This window comes from Lactuca sativa, chromosome 6 (genome assembly GCF_002870075.4).
Source record: "Lactuca sativa cultivar Salinas chromosome 6, Lsat_Salinas_v11, whole genome shotgun sequence".
Taxonomy (NCBI): domain Eukaryota; kingdom Viridiplantae; phylum Streptophyta; class Magnoliopsida; order Asterales; family Asteraceae; genus Lactuca; species Lactuca sativa.
The window spans coordinates 67,590,122-67,606,906 of record NC_056628.2 but is presented as its reverse complement, the minus strand read 5'-3'; the positions used below and the strand labels follow the sequence as shown (position 1 = coordinate 67,606,906).

General features: G+C 33.0%; 1 protein-coding gene across 1 annotated transcript in view; it reads right to left on the bottom strand.

Moving 5' to 3' along the window:
• The window catches only part of LOC111877515 (probable LRR receptor-like serine/threonine-protein kinase At1g56130), a 32,916-nt gene extending 17,038 nt beyond the window's left edge, over positions 1-15,878 (bottom strand). The window contains exons 1-15 of the mRNA XM_023874041.3: positions 15,607-15,878; positions 5,570-5,753; positions 5,219-5,290; positions 5,062-5,133; positions 4,874-4,945; positions 4,704-4,775; positions 4,514-4,585; positions 4,075-4,146; positions 3,919-3,990; positions 3,390-3,461; positions 3,211-3,282; positions 2,683-2,754; positions 2,547-2,612; positions 2,374-2,451; positions 2,211-2,255 (exon numbers count right to left, since the gene is read on the bottom strand). Of these exons, the coding sequence (XP_023729809.1) occupies positions 2,211-2,255; positions 2,374-2,451; positions 2,547-2,612; positions 2,683-2,754; positions 3,211-3,282; positions 3,390-3,461; positions 3,919-3,990; positions 4,075-4,146; positions 4,514-4,585; positions 4,704-4,775; positions 4,874-4,945; positions 5,062-5,133; positions 5,219-5,290; positions 5,570-5,753; positions 15,607-15,748 (1,235 nt within the window). The 5' untranslated portion in view covers positions 15,749-15,878. The remainder of the gene's footprint in view (positions 1-2,210; positions 2,256-2,373; positions 2,452-2,546; positions 2,613-2,682; positions 2,755-3,210; positions 3,283-3,389; positions 3,462-3,918; positions 3,991-4,074; positions 4,147-4,513; positions 4,586-4,703; positions 4,776-4,873; positions 4,946-5,061; positions 5,134-5,218; positions 5,291-5,569; positions 5,754-15,606) is intronic.
• Positions 15,879-16,785: the final 907 nt, after the last annotated feature.

The following is a 16,785-nucleotide window of genomic DNA, read 5'->3' as shown; positions in this document are numbered from 1 at the left end:
TACGAACTATAAGATTGGATATGGTCCAAAACTAACCAATTCACCAACTTGATATCAAAACTGCATTTCTGCATAGTAACCTCAAGAAAACCATGTATGCACCAACCATTGGGATTCTTTAACCTCGTGTATACTAGTTGTGTCTACAAACTATGAAAATCACGTTATGGCTTCACCCAAGCCCCACAAGCATGGTATCAACATTTTCTCAAAACCTGCTAAAGATAGGTTTCACATATGTAGTAAGAGTGATACCTCACTATTTACCTTTTGACATGGTTTACATATCACATACCTCCTCTTTAATTTTGATGACATTGTTCTTACGACCTCATTAACAAAGTTAGAGACATAAATCAATCACTGATACACGAAAATCCAAATTTAAAACGACTAACTTAGGACAACTATCTTATTTTTATGGCAAATTGGTAACTCATTCAGCTAAAAGCATGTTCCTAACCTAATGTAAGTATTTCAAAGAGATCATCACAACAGTTGCCCTAGAACTTTGCAAACCGATAGTTACATCGGTTGGCACTACTTTGAAGCTAAGTGCTTCCATTAAAAAACCTATTACTTACCCATCTCTTTATCGCAACTTGGCAAACACACCATAATATCTTACTTTTTCTATGCAAAACATAGCATACAAAGTTCAACAAATATGCTTGTGTATGTATGCTCCACGCATTCCACACTTTAGAGGTGTAAAACGCATCAGACAATACCTTAAGGGTACTCTTGATCACATTCTCAACCTCTACTATTGGCACCTACACAACTTATTTTCTATACTGACGGAGACCGAGGAATATTCCCTAACACACGACAATCCACTTTTGGTTACTACATATTTTTGGGTGACAACATCACCTCATGGTCTGCAAAACGCCAACAAACTCTTTCTCGCTCAAACTGTTGTTGACTGTTAATGGAATATATTTTTAGTATATTTACCATATTTGTTGTAATCCAATCCCTTCATTATCGAGATTGTTTTGTATCACTTTATATAAACCCTTTGATGATTAACGAGAAGACCTATTGGATTAATCGGTTTCCTTATTTTAGAAGTTTGTTTTGTCTAGTTTAAATAAAGGGCATTTTAGGAAAGTAGCCATATTTAAGTTTTTTATCTCCTGCATAGCTTCAGAATTCAATTGGGATATTTAAGAGTGAATCGGGTGAGAATGGCTCGGCTTGCAACCTTAAAGAGAGAGGTTGAAAGTGTGCGCATGAAAGAGGGTGAAACGATCGATGATTTTGTGACGAAATTATCCGATTTAGCCTCAAAAGCTAGGAGTCTTGGTTACGAACTTGAAGAAGCTGATTTGGTGAAAATCGTACTTGATTTGATGCCTTAGTCATTTCTTCAAATTGTGGCTTCAATAGAGCAATGTTTCAAGTTGGATTCGATGTTATTTGATGAAGTCATTGGTAGATTGAAGGCATACAAGGACCGTATAAGAGGAATCGAGTAAGTGGAGGACACTCAAAGTGGGTTGATGTTGGCTAGTGAGGAAAGATCACATGTTTGTAAGCATTATGGAAATGGAGGTTCAAATCGGGATTTTGGACGTGGCCGGGGAAGAGGTCGAGGGTTCGGGAGAAATTGAGATGGTAATGAACGTGTCCGAGATAAAAGTCATGTTAAATGTTACAAATGTATTGAGTTTGGTCACTATAGCAACGAGTGTCCTAAATGGGAAAAACAAGAGGCAAATCTACTCGAAAAGGAACCGACATTGCTGTGAACGAGCGGTATGACCAAACCTATTAAGGGGGTGATTGTTGGATTAATCAGTTTCTTTATTTAGGAGTTTGCTTTGTCTAGTTTAAATCAAGGGCATTTTAGGAAAGTAGACATATTTAAGTTTTTTTATCTCTTGCATAGCTTTAGAATCCAATTAGGTTACTTATTTATGAGTTTATTCATGTTCACCAAGTAATTATTTTGTTTCAATTCTTCCATCGTTACATTTTTCCTTCTACCTATTACAAGCTTGTTTCTTTTTTCTTGTAATTGAAGCAAGTTCCAACCAAGTGAACTTACAAGACCATGGAATTATACCTCTGTTTATTTCGGTTCCATGAAAAGAAAGTTAATCTTTACAGTTAGCTAAAAGAAAGTTAATCTTTATAGTTAGCTATATGACATCTTCCAACATTGATTATGCCAAATATAGAGTGAGAATTTAAATGGTTACCTTATGTTTGTGTTGTCAAACTTAAAGTTATTAGCCACCAAATTCCTGAAATAACAGGCAAAAACTTCAATACATAATTAATTAATAGGATTATAAAATTAAATAAAAGAACTCATTTTTGAAAATGAAGAAAAGTGACATTAAAACAGAAAAGTAAACATACAATTGCGGCTTAACCGATCCAAATGAAGGAATCACCCACAGAGGAAAAGATCCAGAAAGTTCATTATAAGACAAATCTCTGAAATATAAATTTTATTAATTCAAGAAAATGAAAATGTAAATCAATTGAAATGGTAAACATGTTGAAATACCCGTAATCACTAATCAACTTACATATTCTGAAGTTTCACACTTTTTTCAGGAAGAAGAGAACCAGACAAGCTATTATTTCCAAGAAACCTGACCATACCAAACACAATAATAATAATAATAATAATAATAATAATAATATGCATTAAAGATAACTTACAAGGAAATGAGGGAAGTCAAATTCATTAATGTTTCTGGAAGTGGACCACTTAAATTGTTGAAACTTAAATCCCTACCAAAAAAAACATGAACGGTAATTATCTCCTGCCTTAAATAGAACTATGTAAACTTATTTATTAGAGTGTATTTGGTTCCAAGTAATCTAAAGGAATTGGAATTCTAGATTCCATTCCATCAGGTGTTTGGCTAGCAAATGGATGGAATTTAATTCCGTTAGATTGCTTCAAACTTCATATTTGAAGGATTTCACCATTACTAGGCGTAGATATGGAAGGAATTCAATTCTGTTAATACTTTTTTGTTACCTTCATTATATATTTTTGAATAAATAAAAAACTATTACTAAAAATGAAATTCAAAAAAAAAAAAATATTATTATCAAATTTCATTCCATTTCGTGCCAACCAAAGACATGATAGATTACAATTCCTTTGATAGATTTCATTCATTCCAAAACATTATGTGGAACCAAATTAAACGCCTCTTGGAGTTTTGCATAAAAACTTACAGTGTAATTAGGTTTTGCAGTTGATTAATGTCGGCTGGAATACGACCAGAAACTAATGCATTTCTTATAATTCTGGTTGAAACATTAAAAAAAGGTTAGTAATTTGAAATAAATTTATAAATTACAGGAAATAATATATACAGATATCATTGCATCTCAAATAAATCCAAGCTTCTTACAAGTTAGTTAGATTCCTCAAGTTGGTGATAAAGTGAAGAGATGAACTAAAATTCTGCAAGTCACTTATTCGCCTGTAAAATTTCATGTATAAAAGTAATTCATTTTATATAGACAAATGAGATATTAAAATTTTGGTGTGAAGTGAGAAACCATCATGACATATTTCCATATACAAACCCAATATTCGGTAATGATTTAAAACCAATAATTTAGTATTCATTTATTTTAAATGAATCATAACTTGCTTCTTTTCCTTTCTCTCCAATTCTTCCCAATTTGGGAGGACAGTTTGTAGGGAATATTAGTATGATCTTCCTTTCCTTTCTCTCCTCTTTTTTCCAATAAATAAACTATGGAGCATTATTCATTGGACAATGAGAATGAAATAAATTCGTTTATGTTTATCTGATTCACGGAAGAATGATTGAATTGTGATGATTCATTTATTTAACATTATTGTTATGATTCATTATAATTCATGTATTTTAAATGAATCATGACGATGAAGAGAAAAAAACTGTAACTCACAAAGAGGTCAATGATGTCAAATTTGAAAAACTAGCTGGTATAGGACCTTCAAAATTATTCCCTTGAAGTCTCCTAAAATATCAAAATAAATAAATAAATAAATGATAATTTTGTAGCTTAAAATTGTGTGCTATAAATAAAACCATTCTTACTCACAGTCTCAATAATTTTGTCCAGTTTCCTATAAAAGCAGGTATCTTTCCAGAAAAAGGGCTATCTGATGCCCACCTGAAAAACCAACAAATAACTAAAAAAAAAAGGGCAACTTGGAGGAAATAGCAACACACTTATATTTTTTTTACCAACAATAGCAATATGTATATAGTTACATTTTCTTTACACATAATAGTAATATAGTTACAATTCTTTACTCATATTAACATCATACATACACTTCTAATAAATAAAGTACAATGACCACATTGATAGCAAAATGCAAGTGCATTTGCTATGATAGGTAAATAATCGATGACATTCTGTAAATCAATATAAGTATGTTGCTATCATGGATAAGAAAGAAAACACATAGACCATATACTATTTTTTGCCTTAAAAAATAAATAGATTAATGAATGGAGAGAAAAATAAATAATACATGTGACGTAATTCTCGGAGGTTGGCAAATGTTGGGGGAATCTCACCACCACAACCACAACTGTCCATATATCTGCAAATTTTAGTTAAAAATTAAAAATGTATGATTTAGTTTCCATTCAGATAGATAAAAAAAAAAAAAGTTATTGTGTCATGTTATGTATAATTTAAGTATTGTAATAAAAACGTACAGGCCCTGCATTTTGACTAGGTTTCCAAGTTCAGGGGGAAGACTGCCTGAAAAATTATTGGAACTAATTGCCCTACAATAATATTATAATATATAAGAAAACAATAGAAGAATTATAAATACATTACAAAACTTGATCTAAATTAGCAAATAATATTAAATGGCACTCACAGCAAATCTAGTTCTTTAAGATTTCCAATCTCTTTGGGTATTGTACCAGAGAATTGATTGTGGGAAAGTGACCTGTTCAGACAAAATAAAAATAAATAAAATCTTTTTTTGAACAAAAAATAAATAAAAACTAATAAGAGAAAAAGGGTAATGTAATCATATTACATAAATAAACATGCTACACTTACAAGACCACCATTGCAGAAAAATTTCCAAGGAATGTTGGCAAGGTACCAGTGAAGTTATTCTGATCAATTTTCCTGAACAAGTGAAAGATATTATTAATAATTTTGAAAAAAGAAATTTGAAAAAACAGTTATTGAAAGGTTAAAGAGAATTGCGTACAGATGAGTAAGATAAGTTAGAGCAGCAAGTTCATCAGGAATAACCCCTTTCCTGCTAAGTTTACTGACTTTCCTGGAAACAAGAAGATGAGAAATCTCAAGAAAAAGCATTTGCAGAAGACAAAAACATGTAAAAAGTCCTTATTAGGTAAACTGATTCTATCATTTCAACTTTAATCAAATGATCATATAGATATCTAACTGATTATAGCATTACACATTCATTTTTTGTCTTATTATAGGCTATATTGAAATTACATGTTCATATGACATTGCATACAAGTGGTCAAGTGGGGTTGCTTTTTTTATAAACTTAAATCAGAAAAGTGATTCAAGTTGATGAAAGACTTACAATTTGGTAATATGGCAAGTGGTGTTGCTGTCGAAGGTACAATTGCATTCGATTTGCGCGACGCCGTTATCCTTGTCGAAATCTGGTCCAAGTGCTGTTCCGCTGCATGGTTCTCCGCTTATGTTCCATTCGTTGTTCGGGATTCGAACATCCCATTGGTCAAATATCGAATTCAAAGCTCTTACTGTTCAATCAAAAAAAGAGAGCGATGGCTTATTGATCGATGGTGTAGGGTTTCGCTTAGTATTATACTGCACAGCAGATTGTCATAATCATTTCTAAAAGGTGTGCAAAGACGTTCCATGGTACAAAGCTTGATTACAACGTCTCGAAGACCTTTGTGGCGGCGATGTTAGGCGTGGCGCCTCCGCCAGGGCATGAATTTTTTTTCGAGGCATGTTTTTTTTCTTTTTTTTTCCACATCAGGCATGAAAATATTGAGTTTTGTTAAGTTTCTGTTATTAGGTGTTATATACTTCTTCTAAAAGGAAAATTTTGATATATTTTATATAAATCTATAGCTTTGTGATTTCTTTTTTTTTATAGATATACAAAATTCGTCTGAAGTGATGTCTTGAAAAACATCATGGCTTATATAGCTTGAGGTTTAACTTTATCATAATGTCGCGTCTCACACCGATTAGAAACTTAGTCATAATACATTATTGGGATTATCGGGATGTTGTCACAAAAGCATTTACGTTTGTCAAAAAATACGGTTATACCCTAACACTTTTTGGTGCAAAAGAAACTTTGCAAGCTTTTCTCTACTTTTTCCCCTTTACCTATGTTAACAGGTTTCTGTGTTACCATAAAATAAAATTCGCAAAATAACCCTTAAGTTTATAAATTTTTTACATTTTTATCTTAAGTATGTTTTTCCATGTTATACCTATTAATACACAAAAACGTTTTATACAGGAAAAAATGTTTAACGAAACATTGTATATATGTTATTTTTAAATGTTATATCTTTATATATAGATTTTTTTGCCTATTTATACGGTTTATTTTTTATAATACTTTTTAGAAGTATAAATGTGCATTTAGAAGTATAACTACACCATTAAAGTAGAAATAAGTATTTTTATGTTTTTTAGAAGGGGTTGATACTTCCACGTTAACTTTTTATCTTTCCACTAATATTTATATATATCGACACTTATACCTTATTTTAATTATAATTATTGAAGTAATCGAAAGCTCCACCTTTTTTTTTCAAAACCTACGTCTACTCCCACACACTCACACGTACAGATCTTCATAACCATTCCATTCACCGTAAAAACATTATTATCCTCCATACTCTTGTTCGATCAAACAACAATAACTAGAAAGACTCTCAAATCGATCACCTCTCCTTTCACAATTTCAATATATTATGGGTTTACCTTTGTAGTAGCTAACTCTTTGAGGATTGTGGGATTGTGTGTTTAGTTCTTTTGATTAAGGTGTGTTTTCTTATTATATAATTATTATGTGTGACATTCTATGTCCAGTGAGATAGGTTTTATGGGTATTTTTAGGGTACGATTGTGTGTTTATGTTGGTTAGTCTACTTGGTGGTATATGTTGTAACCTAGGGGAAGTTAGATATGTACCGTCAGGCCTACTAGGCAATTGTTAGAACCTAAGGGAAGTTCATTATGTGCCTTCGGGCAAACTAAGAGAACAGTTGGAAGCTCAACAGGTCTTAGGGATGACGGATATCTGCTTATAAATGGTGAATAAATGGTTTTTATATTGCTTACTGAAACTATACTTTTACAATGATGAATAAATGGTTTTTATATTGCTTACTGAAAACAACGTTGATATTATATTCTATCTTGAAAATAAAAATTTTGATATGAAATTTGAGACCTTACAACTTTAAGCCATGCAAAACCCAAATTAACTTTTTGGAACCTTCATCTTCGATCAAAACACCACACCATGGATTATTGGTTCCATCTATAATTTTTATATCAATGGGAAAAATCAACCAAGGTCAAAAGCCTCTTTAAACCAAAGTCTTCATGAGGGAACTGTTTAATTTAGAGAGATAGATTCGTGGAATTCACTTTCAAGATTTTTCTTATATCTTATAAAGAACAAGGTACAAGGCTATATATACAGATCTGATACAACTTACTATCCTATGATAAGGGAATCTATAAGATAAGAATACAAGTTTAGGATAACAACATGTGTTGAACTCTAGCTCTCGCCAACACTCCCCCTCAAGGTGGAGAATGTATATCTATCATTCCCAGCTTGTCAAGAGAGCTGTAGAACACTCTTCCACAAACTGCCTTAGTTAGCATATCAACTAGCTGGTCTTCTAATCCTACATGTGGCAACTCCACAGTTTTCCGTTCTAGGTGATCCTTGATGAAGTGTCTGTCTACCTCCACATGCTTTGTTCTATCATGCTGAACTGGATTATTTGCAATCTTCACTGTTGACTCGTTGTCACAGTAAAACTTCATTGGTTCACTTAGTTTTACTCCCAGATCTCTAAGTACTCGCTTTATCCACAACAATTCACAAGTCCCGTTCACCATGCCCCTAAACTCTGCTTCTGCACTTGATCTCGAGACCAATTTCTGTTTTTTGCTTCTCCAAGTAACCAAGTTACCACCGACAAACGTGAAATAACCTGATGTGGATTTTCCATCAGACTTATCCCCAGCCCAATCAGCATCGGTAAAAGCACTTACATCACAAGTTTTGTTTCTTCCAAAAAAATAGACCTCTTGCTGGAGATCATTTCAGGTACCTTAGAATTCGAAAAACAGCATTCATATGCTTCTCGCGAGGGGCATGCATGAACCTACACACAACAGACACAACATATGCAATATCCGGTCGGGTATGAGATAAATAAATCAGTTTCCCAACTAACTTCTGATACTGATCCTTGTTGGCGGGGACCTGATCTTCAGTACTTTCCAAGTGATGGTTTACCTCAATAGGTGTGTCAATGGGTTTACAGTTTAACATACCCTTGCAACTTCGATTCCTAAGAAATATTTCAGATTTCCTAGATCCTTTAATTCAAACTCAGTTGCTAATATTTGTTGAAGTTTATTTATCTCCTCATCATCACTTCCTGTCACAACCATATCATCTACATAAACTATGAGGATTGTCACCTTCTTTGATCTCCTTTTCACAAACAGAGTGTGGTCAGCATCACTCTGTTTATAACCAATTTCTTTCATGAATTTAGAAAACCTTCCAAACCATGCACGTGGTGACTGCTTTAATCCATACAGTGCCCGTTTCAGTTTGCATACTTTTCCATTTGCATTGATACCCGATGGTGGTTCCATGTAGACTTCCTCCTCCAGAATGCCATTCAAAAAAGCATTCTTAACATCAAATTGTTTCAATGGCCAATCTTTAATTGCAGCAAGAGATATAATAATTCTAATTGTATTAATCTTTGCCACTGGTGCGAATGTTTCCCCATAATCGATCCCATATTTCTGAGTATACCCCTTTGCTACGAGCCTTTCTTTAAATCTATCTACTTTTCCCTCTGCATCGAGTTTTACAGTGAATACCCACTTGCAACCCACCATTTTAACCCCATGAGGTGGGTTAACCAAGTCCCACATGTTGTTCTTTTGTAATGCCTCCATTTCGTCATTGATTGCCTTTTTCCACCTAGAATCCTTAAAGGCTTCCTCCACATTCACCGGTATAGTAACAGCATCCAATTCCTTTACCAACAGAGCATGTGACTTATCAAGACGGTGTTGTGATACATAATTATTGACTGGATACTTTCCCTTTGCGTTTAATTATGGTTCATATTGCCTTTTTGGTTTCCCTCGTGTGCTTCGAGAGGGATACCTTGGTGTATTTATGTCTTCAGCATTCGACACTTCCCCATCACTTTCAGTTTCACGAGATATATACCCATCATAGACTATATTTTCATTTTCTGATGGTATATTTACTCCACGTTCTTGAGTTACTTGTTGAGTACCTTGTGTCTCACTAGTACTGGTGTTAGTATCAGTGTTAGTATCAGTTTGGTTCATACCGATATCAGTTGGTCCTGTTTCATTTTCATCAGAATCAGAAGGATTCGTTACATTGACTGCCTCCATGCCATCAGAAAAGTCTGTTAGGAAATCCCCATCATTCGTACCCTGTACCACAGTTTCATTAGGGGTCACTTCAACGCCTTTCTCCCCCTGAAGTGGTCCCTCATGATTAAAGTAAGGTACAGATTCGTGAAAGGATACATCACATGACACATGCACTTTATTGTTACTTGGATCAAGGCATCTATACCCCTTCTTCAGGTCTGCGTATCCGATAAATACACATCGAATTGAGCGTGGTTCAAGTTTGCCAATACTTTGATGTACATAGGCGGTACATCCAAACACTCGTGGTTCAAGGTTTTGTTTTTGAGTGGTGCCAATGATATCATGGAGTTTTTGAATTGGTGTAACAAACTCTATAACTTTCGAGGGTGTTCTGTTCATAATATATGCAGCCGATCTGACTGCTTCACCCCAATATTGACGGGGAACCTTCATGTCAAATAAGGATGCGCGAACAATTTCAAGAATGGACCTGTTTCTTCGTTCTGCAAGTCCATTTTGTTGCGGTGTTCTTGCACATGATGTTTGGTGTCGTATTGAGTTAGATTTACAATAGTTTTTCATTTCTAAGCTCATGTATTCTCCTCCATTATCTGATTGGAGAGTATAAATATCTTTCCTATATTCTGTTTTTACGAGATTGTGGAGTTCTTTGAAGGCATTGAACACCTCATCTTTTGTCTTAAGAAGAGAAACCCATGTTACACGAGTGCATTCATCAATAAACGTAACAAAATAGCGAGCACCACTTGGAGTTGCAATTGGGGTTGGACCCCAAACATCCGAATGTATTATCATAAAAGGAAACATAGCTTTATTATCACTAGGAGAATAAGAACTTCTTTTATGTGTTGACAACTCACAAACACCACAATTAAATGTATTGTCTGATAAATTCAAAAACAGGTTCGGTTTCAATTTCCTAAGGTACGAAAACGACATGTGCCCAAGACGGCGATGCCATAATACCGCCAATGCTTTATTTGACTCAGCTACTCCAACATGATTGACTTGGCTCCTATAGTCTTCTTCCATGTAATATAGCCTCCCTCTTCTAGTACCATAACCACGAATCTGATGGGTCCTCGCATCCTGGAATACACAATCATTCATCCAGAAAGTCACATAGCAGTTTAGTGCCTGAGTGATTTGACTTACTGATATTAAACTAGTTGATAGAGAGGGAACTACAAGAACTGAATTCAGTTCCATAGAGTTTGATACATTAATTGTGCCCTCTGCTATGACATGTTCAACACCTCCACTCGCAGTGTATACATTTTCTTGTTTTGGAGTATACGAAGTAGATAAGCAATTAGGATTATTTGTCATGTGATCTGTGGCCCCGTATCTATTACCCATTCAGGTTTTTTAAAGTCAACGTGAGACTTACCAGAGTTTGTTGATGTGTGAGCTGCAATGGGTGGGGTTTCAGGGCTCATTGTTGTTGCCACCTCAGCTTGGCCTTTTCCAATCTTCTTCCTGGGTTTCTTCGTGAAGTCCCACCAGTCTGGATACCCTATGATCTCGTAACACCTCTGTTTTGAGTGTCCTGTCTCTCCACAATGAGTGCAAGAGAGATTGTTTCCTCCTTTTCCATTTGTGCCCTTATTCTTCGTTTGATAGTTTCGAGTGGCCACGTTCACAACGCTATCTGGTTCAACTATTTTGACTTCCATAGCTTGTCGCTGGTTGTGGTCCTTTCTGATGTATGCATAGCAGGATTCAAGAGTGAGTGGTGGATCTTTTCTCAAGGATTCACTCCTTGCTTGATTGAATTCTAAATCTAATCCAGCCAGAAATATGTGGACTCGAAACCTAGACATAGCCTTGTTGACTGCAAGGGTTTCCGCTACTGAATCCCCTTCCCCAGCAAGCCTAGTATCGATTTCTTGGAAAAGACTTACTAATTCATTGTAATACGTGGGTAATGGGCGTCCATTCTGACGAGTACTGAACGACCTTCGATTCAATTCAAACAGTTGTGTCTCATCTGTTCCATCGTAGAAGGTTTTAGACACTGCATCCCAGATCTCCGCTGCTGTCTTCAACCTAATGAATCTCCGCATCAAAGTTGGACTCATCGAGTCAATGAGCCAGCTTTTAACTTTGTTATTCTCTGTAGTCCACGTTTCGATTGCCTTCTCGTTCGTTGTGGGTTTTATTGATGAACCAGTGAGATACCCGAGTTTGTTACGTGCCCCAATTCTCATCTCCATTAGTTGAGACCAGAGAGGGGAATTGTTATCGTCAAGAATGACCCCGGTGGGAAACGAAGGATCTTGGACATTGTTGACGATGACCTGATTCGATGGACCGGACCCTTCTTCACATTCGCCCATGTTGCTTCGGCTTGAGAGATGTCCTCAATTCGATTGAGATTTCTGCAATCCAATGGATCAGTGACCTTGCTCTGATACCATGTTTAATTTAGAGAGATAGATTCGTGGAATTCTCTTTCAAGATTTTTCTTATATCTTATAAAGAACAAGGTACAAGGCTATATATACAGATCTGATACAACTTACTATCCTATGATAAGGGAAACTATAAGATAAGAATACAAGTTTAGGATAACAACATGTGTTGAACTCTAGCTCTCGCCAACAGGAACTAAATAGCAATCAAAGAAGCTTCTTTGGAGATTAAAGCATCAAAAATTTATAGAAAAAATTTCCACCGCAACACTACCTTCGAAAAATAGAGATAAAGACTTGTACTAACCATAACAAGTATTTCCATTTCCCAATATCCACTTAATGTTGAATGATTTAAGGTTTTCCATTAGGATAAAGAAACAATCTACAATTGTCGATTATAGAGAAGACTATGCTAAATCCAAAATAGCTCCAAGAAAAGATGAGCACTTACCACTGATTAGCATCTTATTATGGGATTGATATATAGTAGTTTAGTCCATATGTTCAGTGAATCCATATGATTTAGTGATTGAAACTAAAGAAATGGCTACGGGTGGAAACTCTCGACCTAACCCATAGCCCGACACTGACCCAACCCTACAATAAACAGATTTGGATTGAGATTTTTGACCCGTCAACCTGTCAACTCATTTATTTCATGAGTTGGGTTGGTTACCTGTTTGGGTTCGTAGGTCAACCCACCAACTCGTATAATTACATTTCAAAAATAGATATATTTAATTATTAATGAAAAACTGATTTGATGATTTCCTTCCGTATTTGTATAATCATGTGCCTAATTTTTTGCAATGCCCTAAGCCCTAATCAAAAAAGAAAACACACATACTCATGAGTCACGATTCACGAACGAAGAACGCATATTCTTTAATTGTGTATAAATTAATTTTGCATATTGTTTCTATTTGAAGGTCATCATGAAGAAGTCGGTGTTGGAGGAAGAAATGGGAATTCTAGCATGAATGAATTATCAAATTCGTTTTTGGATATTTTTGAACAATTGCACTTTGTATGAATGTTTTCATTTCTCAATTTTATTTGGAGGTTAAAGACTTTATGATTTTATGTTGAAAACCTTTTTTATGTTAATGACTTTAATCACTTTACGAATTTATGTTGAAAAAACATTATTTTTTGAAACTGTGTTTGATTATTTATCAAACGGGTTATGCAGATTAGGTTTAACCCACTAACCTGTGAACCCATATATTTTAACGGGTTATATGGGTTGAGATTTCCAATCCGTAACCCGCCAACTCGCCAACATATAGGGGTTGGGTTCAGTTTATGTTTATGTTTTCTGACGCGTCAACCCTTCAACCCGAACCTGACCCGATTGTCAGGCATTGAAATGACACTCATAAATGGTTGGATATAGATAAAGTTGGATTCTTAAAAAGAAATTATAGATTGTATTGTTGTTGTGTTTGTGTGTTTGTGAAAGAAAGGACACTAGTAAAAAAAGGGTATAGCTAAAGTGAGGGTATAAGGGTATAATTTTCAAGAAATGTAAATATCATTGGATGGATAAAAAAAACCATGTAGAAGAATTACTCCCCTTTTAGAAATATTAATATGTTTTTTATATATATAAGTACGTTTTTTTATATATTTAGAAGTATATCAATGAAAAACCAAAGAATATTAAATATATAATTAGTTCTTTTTATTATATCGTGTTTCTATATTTATTTTATTACAACATTTTACTTCAACCAATATTATTTAATATTATATATATAGGGCTAGGTTATAATGTGGATGGACAACTATTGCGTGGACGTGTGGATAATGTTATTTTAAGAAAATTACTAAGAGAATATGTTGTTTAGTAATGTGAATACGTTCAATCTTACAGAACTATTGTTATTTTAATGGATTCTCACAAATTCTAATTCATTTTTGTTCTCATTCACCGTTTTTTATTTATTTTAATTCTTATAGTAAAAATGCTTAATAATTAAAATAATTATATAAGATTGAACGTATTTTATATCATCAAACAACATATTTTCTTTGTAATTCTCACAGAATAGCATTATCCACACGTCCACACAATAGATGTTAATCCACATTTGAATATCTATATATATATATATATATATATATATATATATATATATATATATATATATATATATATATATATATATATATATATATATATATATAATTAATTTCACCGAAAGAAGAATTTAATTATTCTAACTTTTAAAAACAACTGAAGTATAATCTTTAATTATTGAATTTAATTTTTGACAATTTAATAAAGTATAATCAACAAAATTACATTATTTTCTGCAATGTAATTCATGATGTTAACAACATCAATTGTGAGCTCCCCTCTTAGAAGGATAAACAGTTCACTAATTAACACATGTTTTGTTTTTTATATTTATTTTCTAATATAATTAATACTATATAACTAGTATTTTTTTAATTTAAATAATTAATTATATTATTAATTATTTTTATTTTATTAATTTATTTTTATTTATCTTTATAATATTAAATATTTTTATTTATTTATTTACCTCTTATTTGAATACATAGTTTTTTATGTTTATTCTAGTTTAATTTAATATTTTTAATAAAAATAATTACTATTCAAGTGTGTAAACGTTTCATCAACGTTTAAGAAAATAATATTTCTTAAACATATTGCTATTCAAGATTATTATTATTATATATTCTTATTATATCTATTTTTACAATTAAAACATTACTTTAATAAATTTATGTTTGTTTTTTTATTACAATTTTAAATATACTCGTGTGTTAAAATTGTTATATATATATATATATATATATATATATATATATATATATATATATATATATATATATATATTGGTTTAAAAGGTTACGGAAATCTTTATCCGATTAAAAAACATTTTTTTTTTGGAAAATCTTTTCATTATTTTTTTAAAGGATTTTTACAATTGGAATAAATTTGAATTTCTTTTAAAAAGAAGAGATTTTAATATAGGCTAATTTGAAACCGAAATTTTAAACATTTTGATTATCGGAATCCATAAATAGCTTTCATGTTTATTTAACACTTTTGAATGAGGTCAAATATGAACTGATTGTATCAAAATAAACAAGATGTTTGGGATAGTTTATTTTAAATTATAAGAATTTTTTAACTTGTTAATTTACTGATTTATAGCGGTATCAAAAAGGGTGTTTTGAACAAGGTGTTTGGTAAACTTTTGATAAGTCCGTAAGGAGTGACTTATAAAAAAACAACATATCTCCGGTGTGGAATCGCTATAAGCTATAATCTAAAAAGTCTAGCAAAACACTAGTTTTGGCTTATACCGGTAATAAGTTAAAAATCTCCTTAAATAAGCTTAGCCAAACTCCCTCACAAGATCTTGATGAAAATAATTGATAATTAAGTTGGATTATCTCTCTTCATAGGTAAATTAGTTTAAACTCATAATTGGTGTAATGAGTATGAGAGAGTGGTAATAGTATAGTATAGTACCTTCAGAAGGATCAGTTCGTAAAGTTTGAGCGTTGGATTTCTGAAACATGATGATACAGACGCCAACAAAGATGATCAAATTCCAAAAGGAAATTGAACAAAACGGTGGTAGTTGTGGTTGAACCCTAGATGGGAACCCCATTGTCTCCGTTAACCGAGAGCAACTCAGAAGATGGGTGAATTCAATATAGAAGCAGGAGGGTTCAAATGTGTAATGGTGTATCTATCTGTGTACAAGGTTTTTGAATCGATTCAAGTGGAATTGGTCTCTCACATGAGGTGTCAAAGTTGAAGTAGATGGTAAATAGTAGGGTTGACCAAAGACATTTGTCAACTTGATAATTTTTTTATTTTTTGAGAAAGTCAAACTGTTTAATTGAATTGAAACGACCAATGGTAGCAAAGTAGGGCTAGAGATGACAAAAGATAGGACAACGACAGTGGAGTTTAGTAAAAGGAATTAGAAACAATTCATTTATAGTTTAATACAAGTGTCATTGCTATCAATGAAATCATTTTTAATTTGGTTTTCTGGTAATTATGCCAAAGTAAAAAGTCGTTATTCAGTTGCCAATTGGTTATAAGGTTGATAGTTGATACTTATTTATTTTATAAAAATTAGTAATGATTTGAATACAGCTCCTCCTACCACTATCATGATGATTTGTGTGATTAGTACAAGCGTACAACGTTTGTCAACTTCCCAACCACTACTACTAATCTACGATTTTGATAACGGCTTTTAAAACTTATACTACTTTTTTTTAGAACAGGCAAAAAATTTATCAACCAAATTAGGCAAGACGCCAAGCTGGAAATAGATCCACCAAGTAGAAGCAGTGGAAAAAAAAAAAAACACCAAAAACAAGACAGTTTACAAGATGGTGAATGGGTTACAACAACATTTCACCCAAACTCCATTTCTCATTTTGCCCCTATGTTTTACCCATCCAAACGCCGATGAGATCACGTTATTAGTTGTTTTAGCCGGTTTTAATGGAATGTTATTAAATAATATATCGTTCCTCGCCCTCCGAATACACCAAATACACCAAAGCGAGCAGCTAAAGGTTCCGCTCCTATCCATGTTTCATACTAGAAACTAGTATGATTGAGTTTTTAACTAATTTGTTGATAGGTTTCCTATTCCTATCCAGATTATGAATTGCTATGATTACA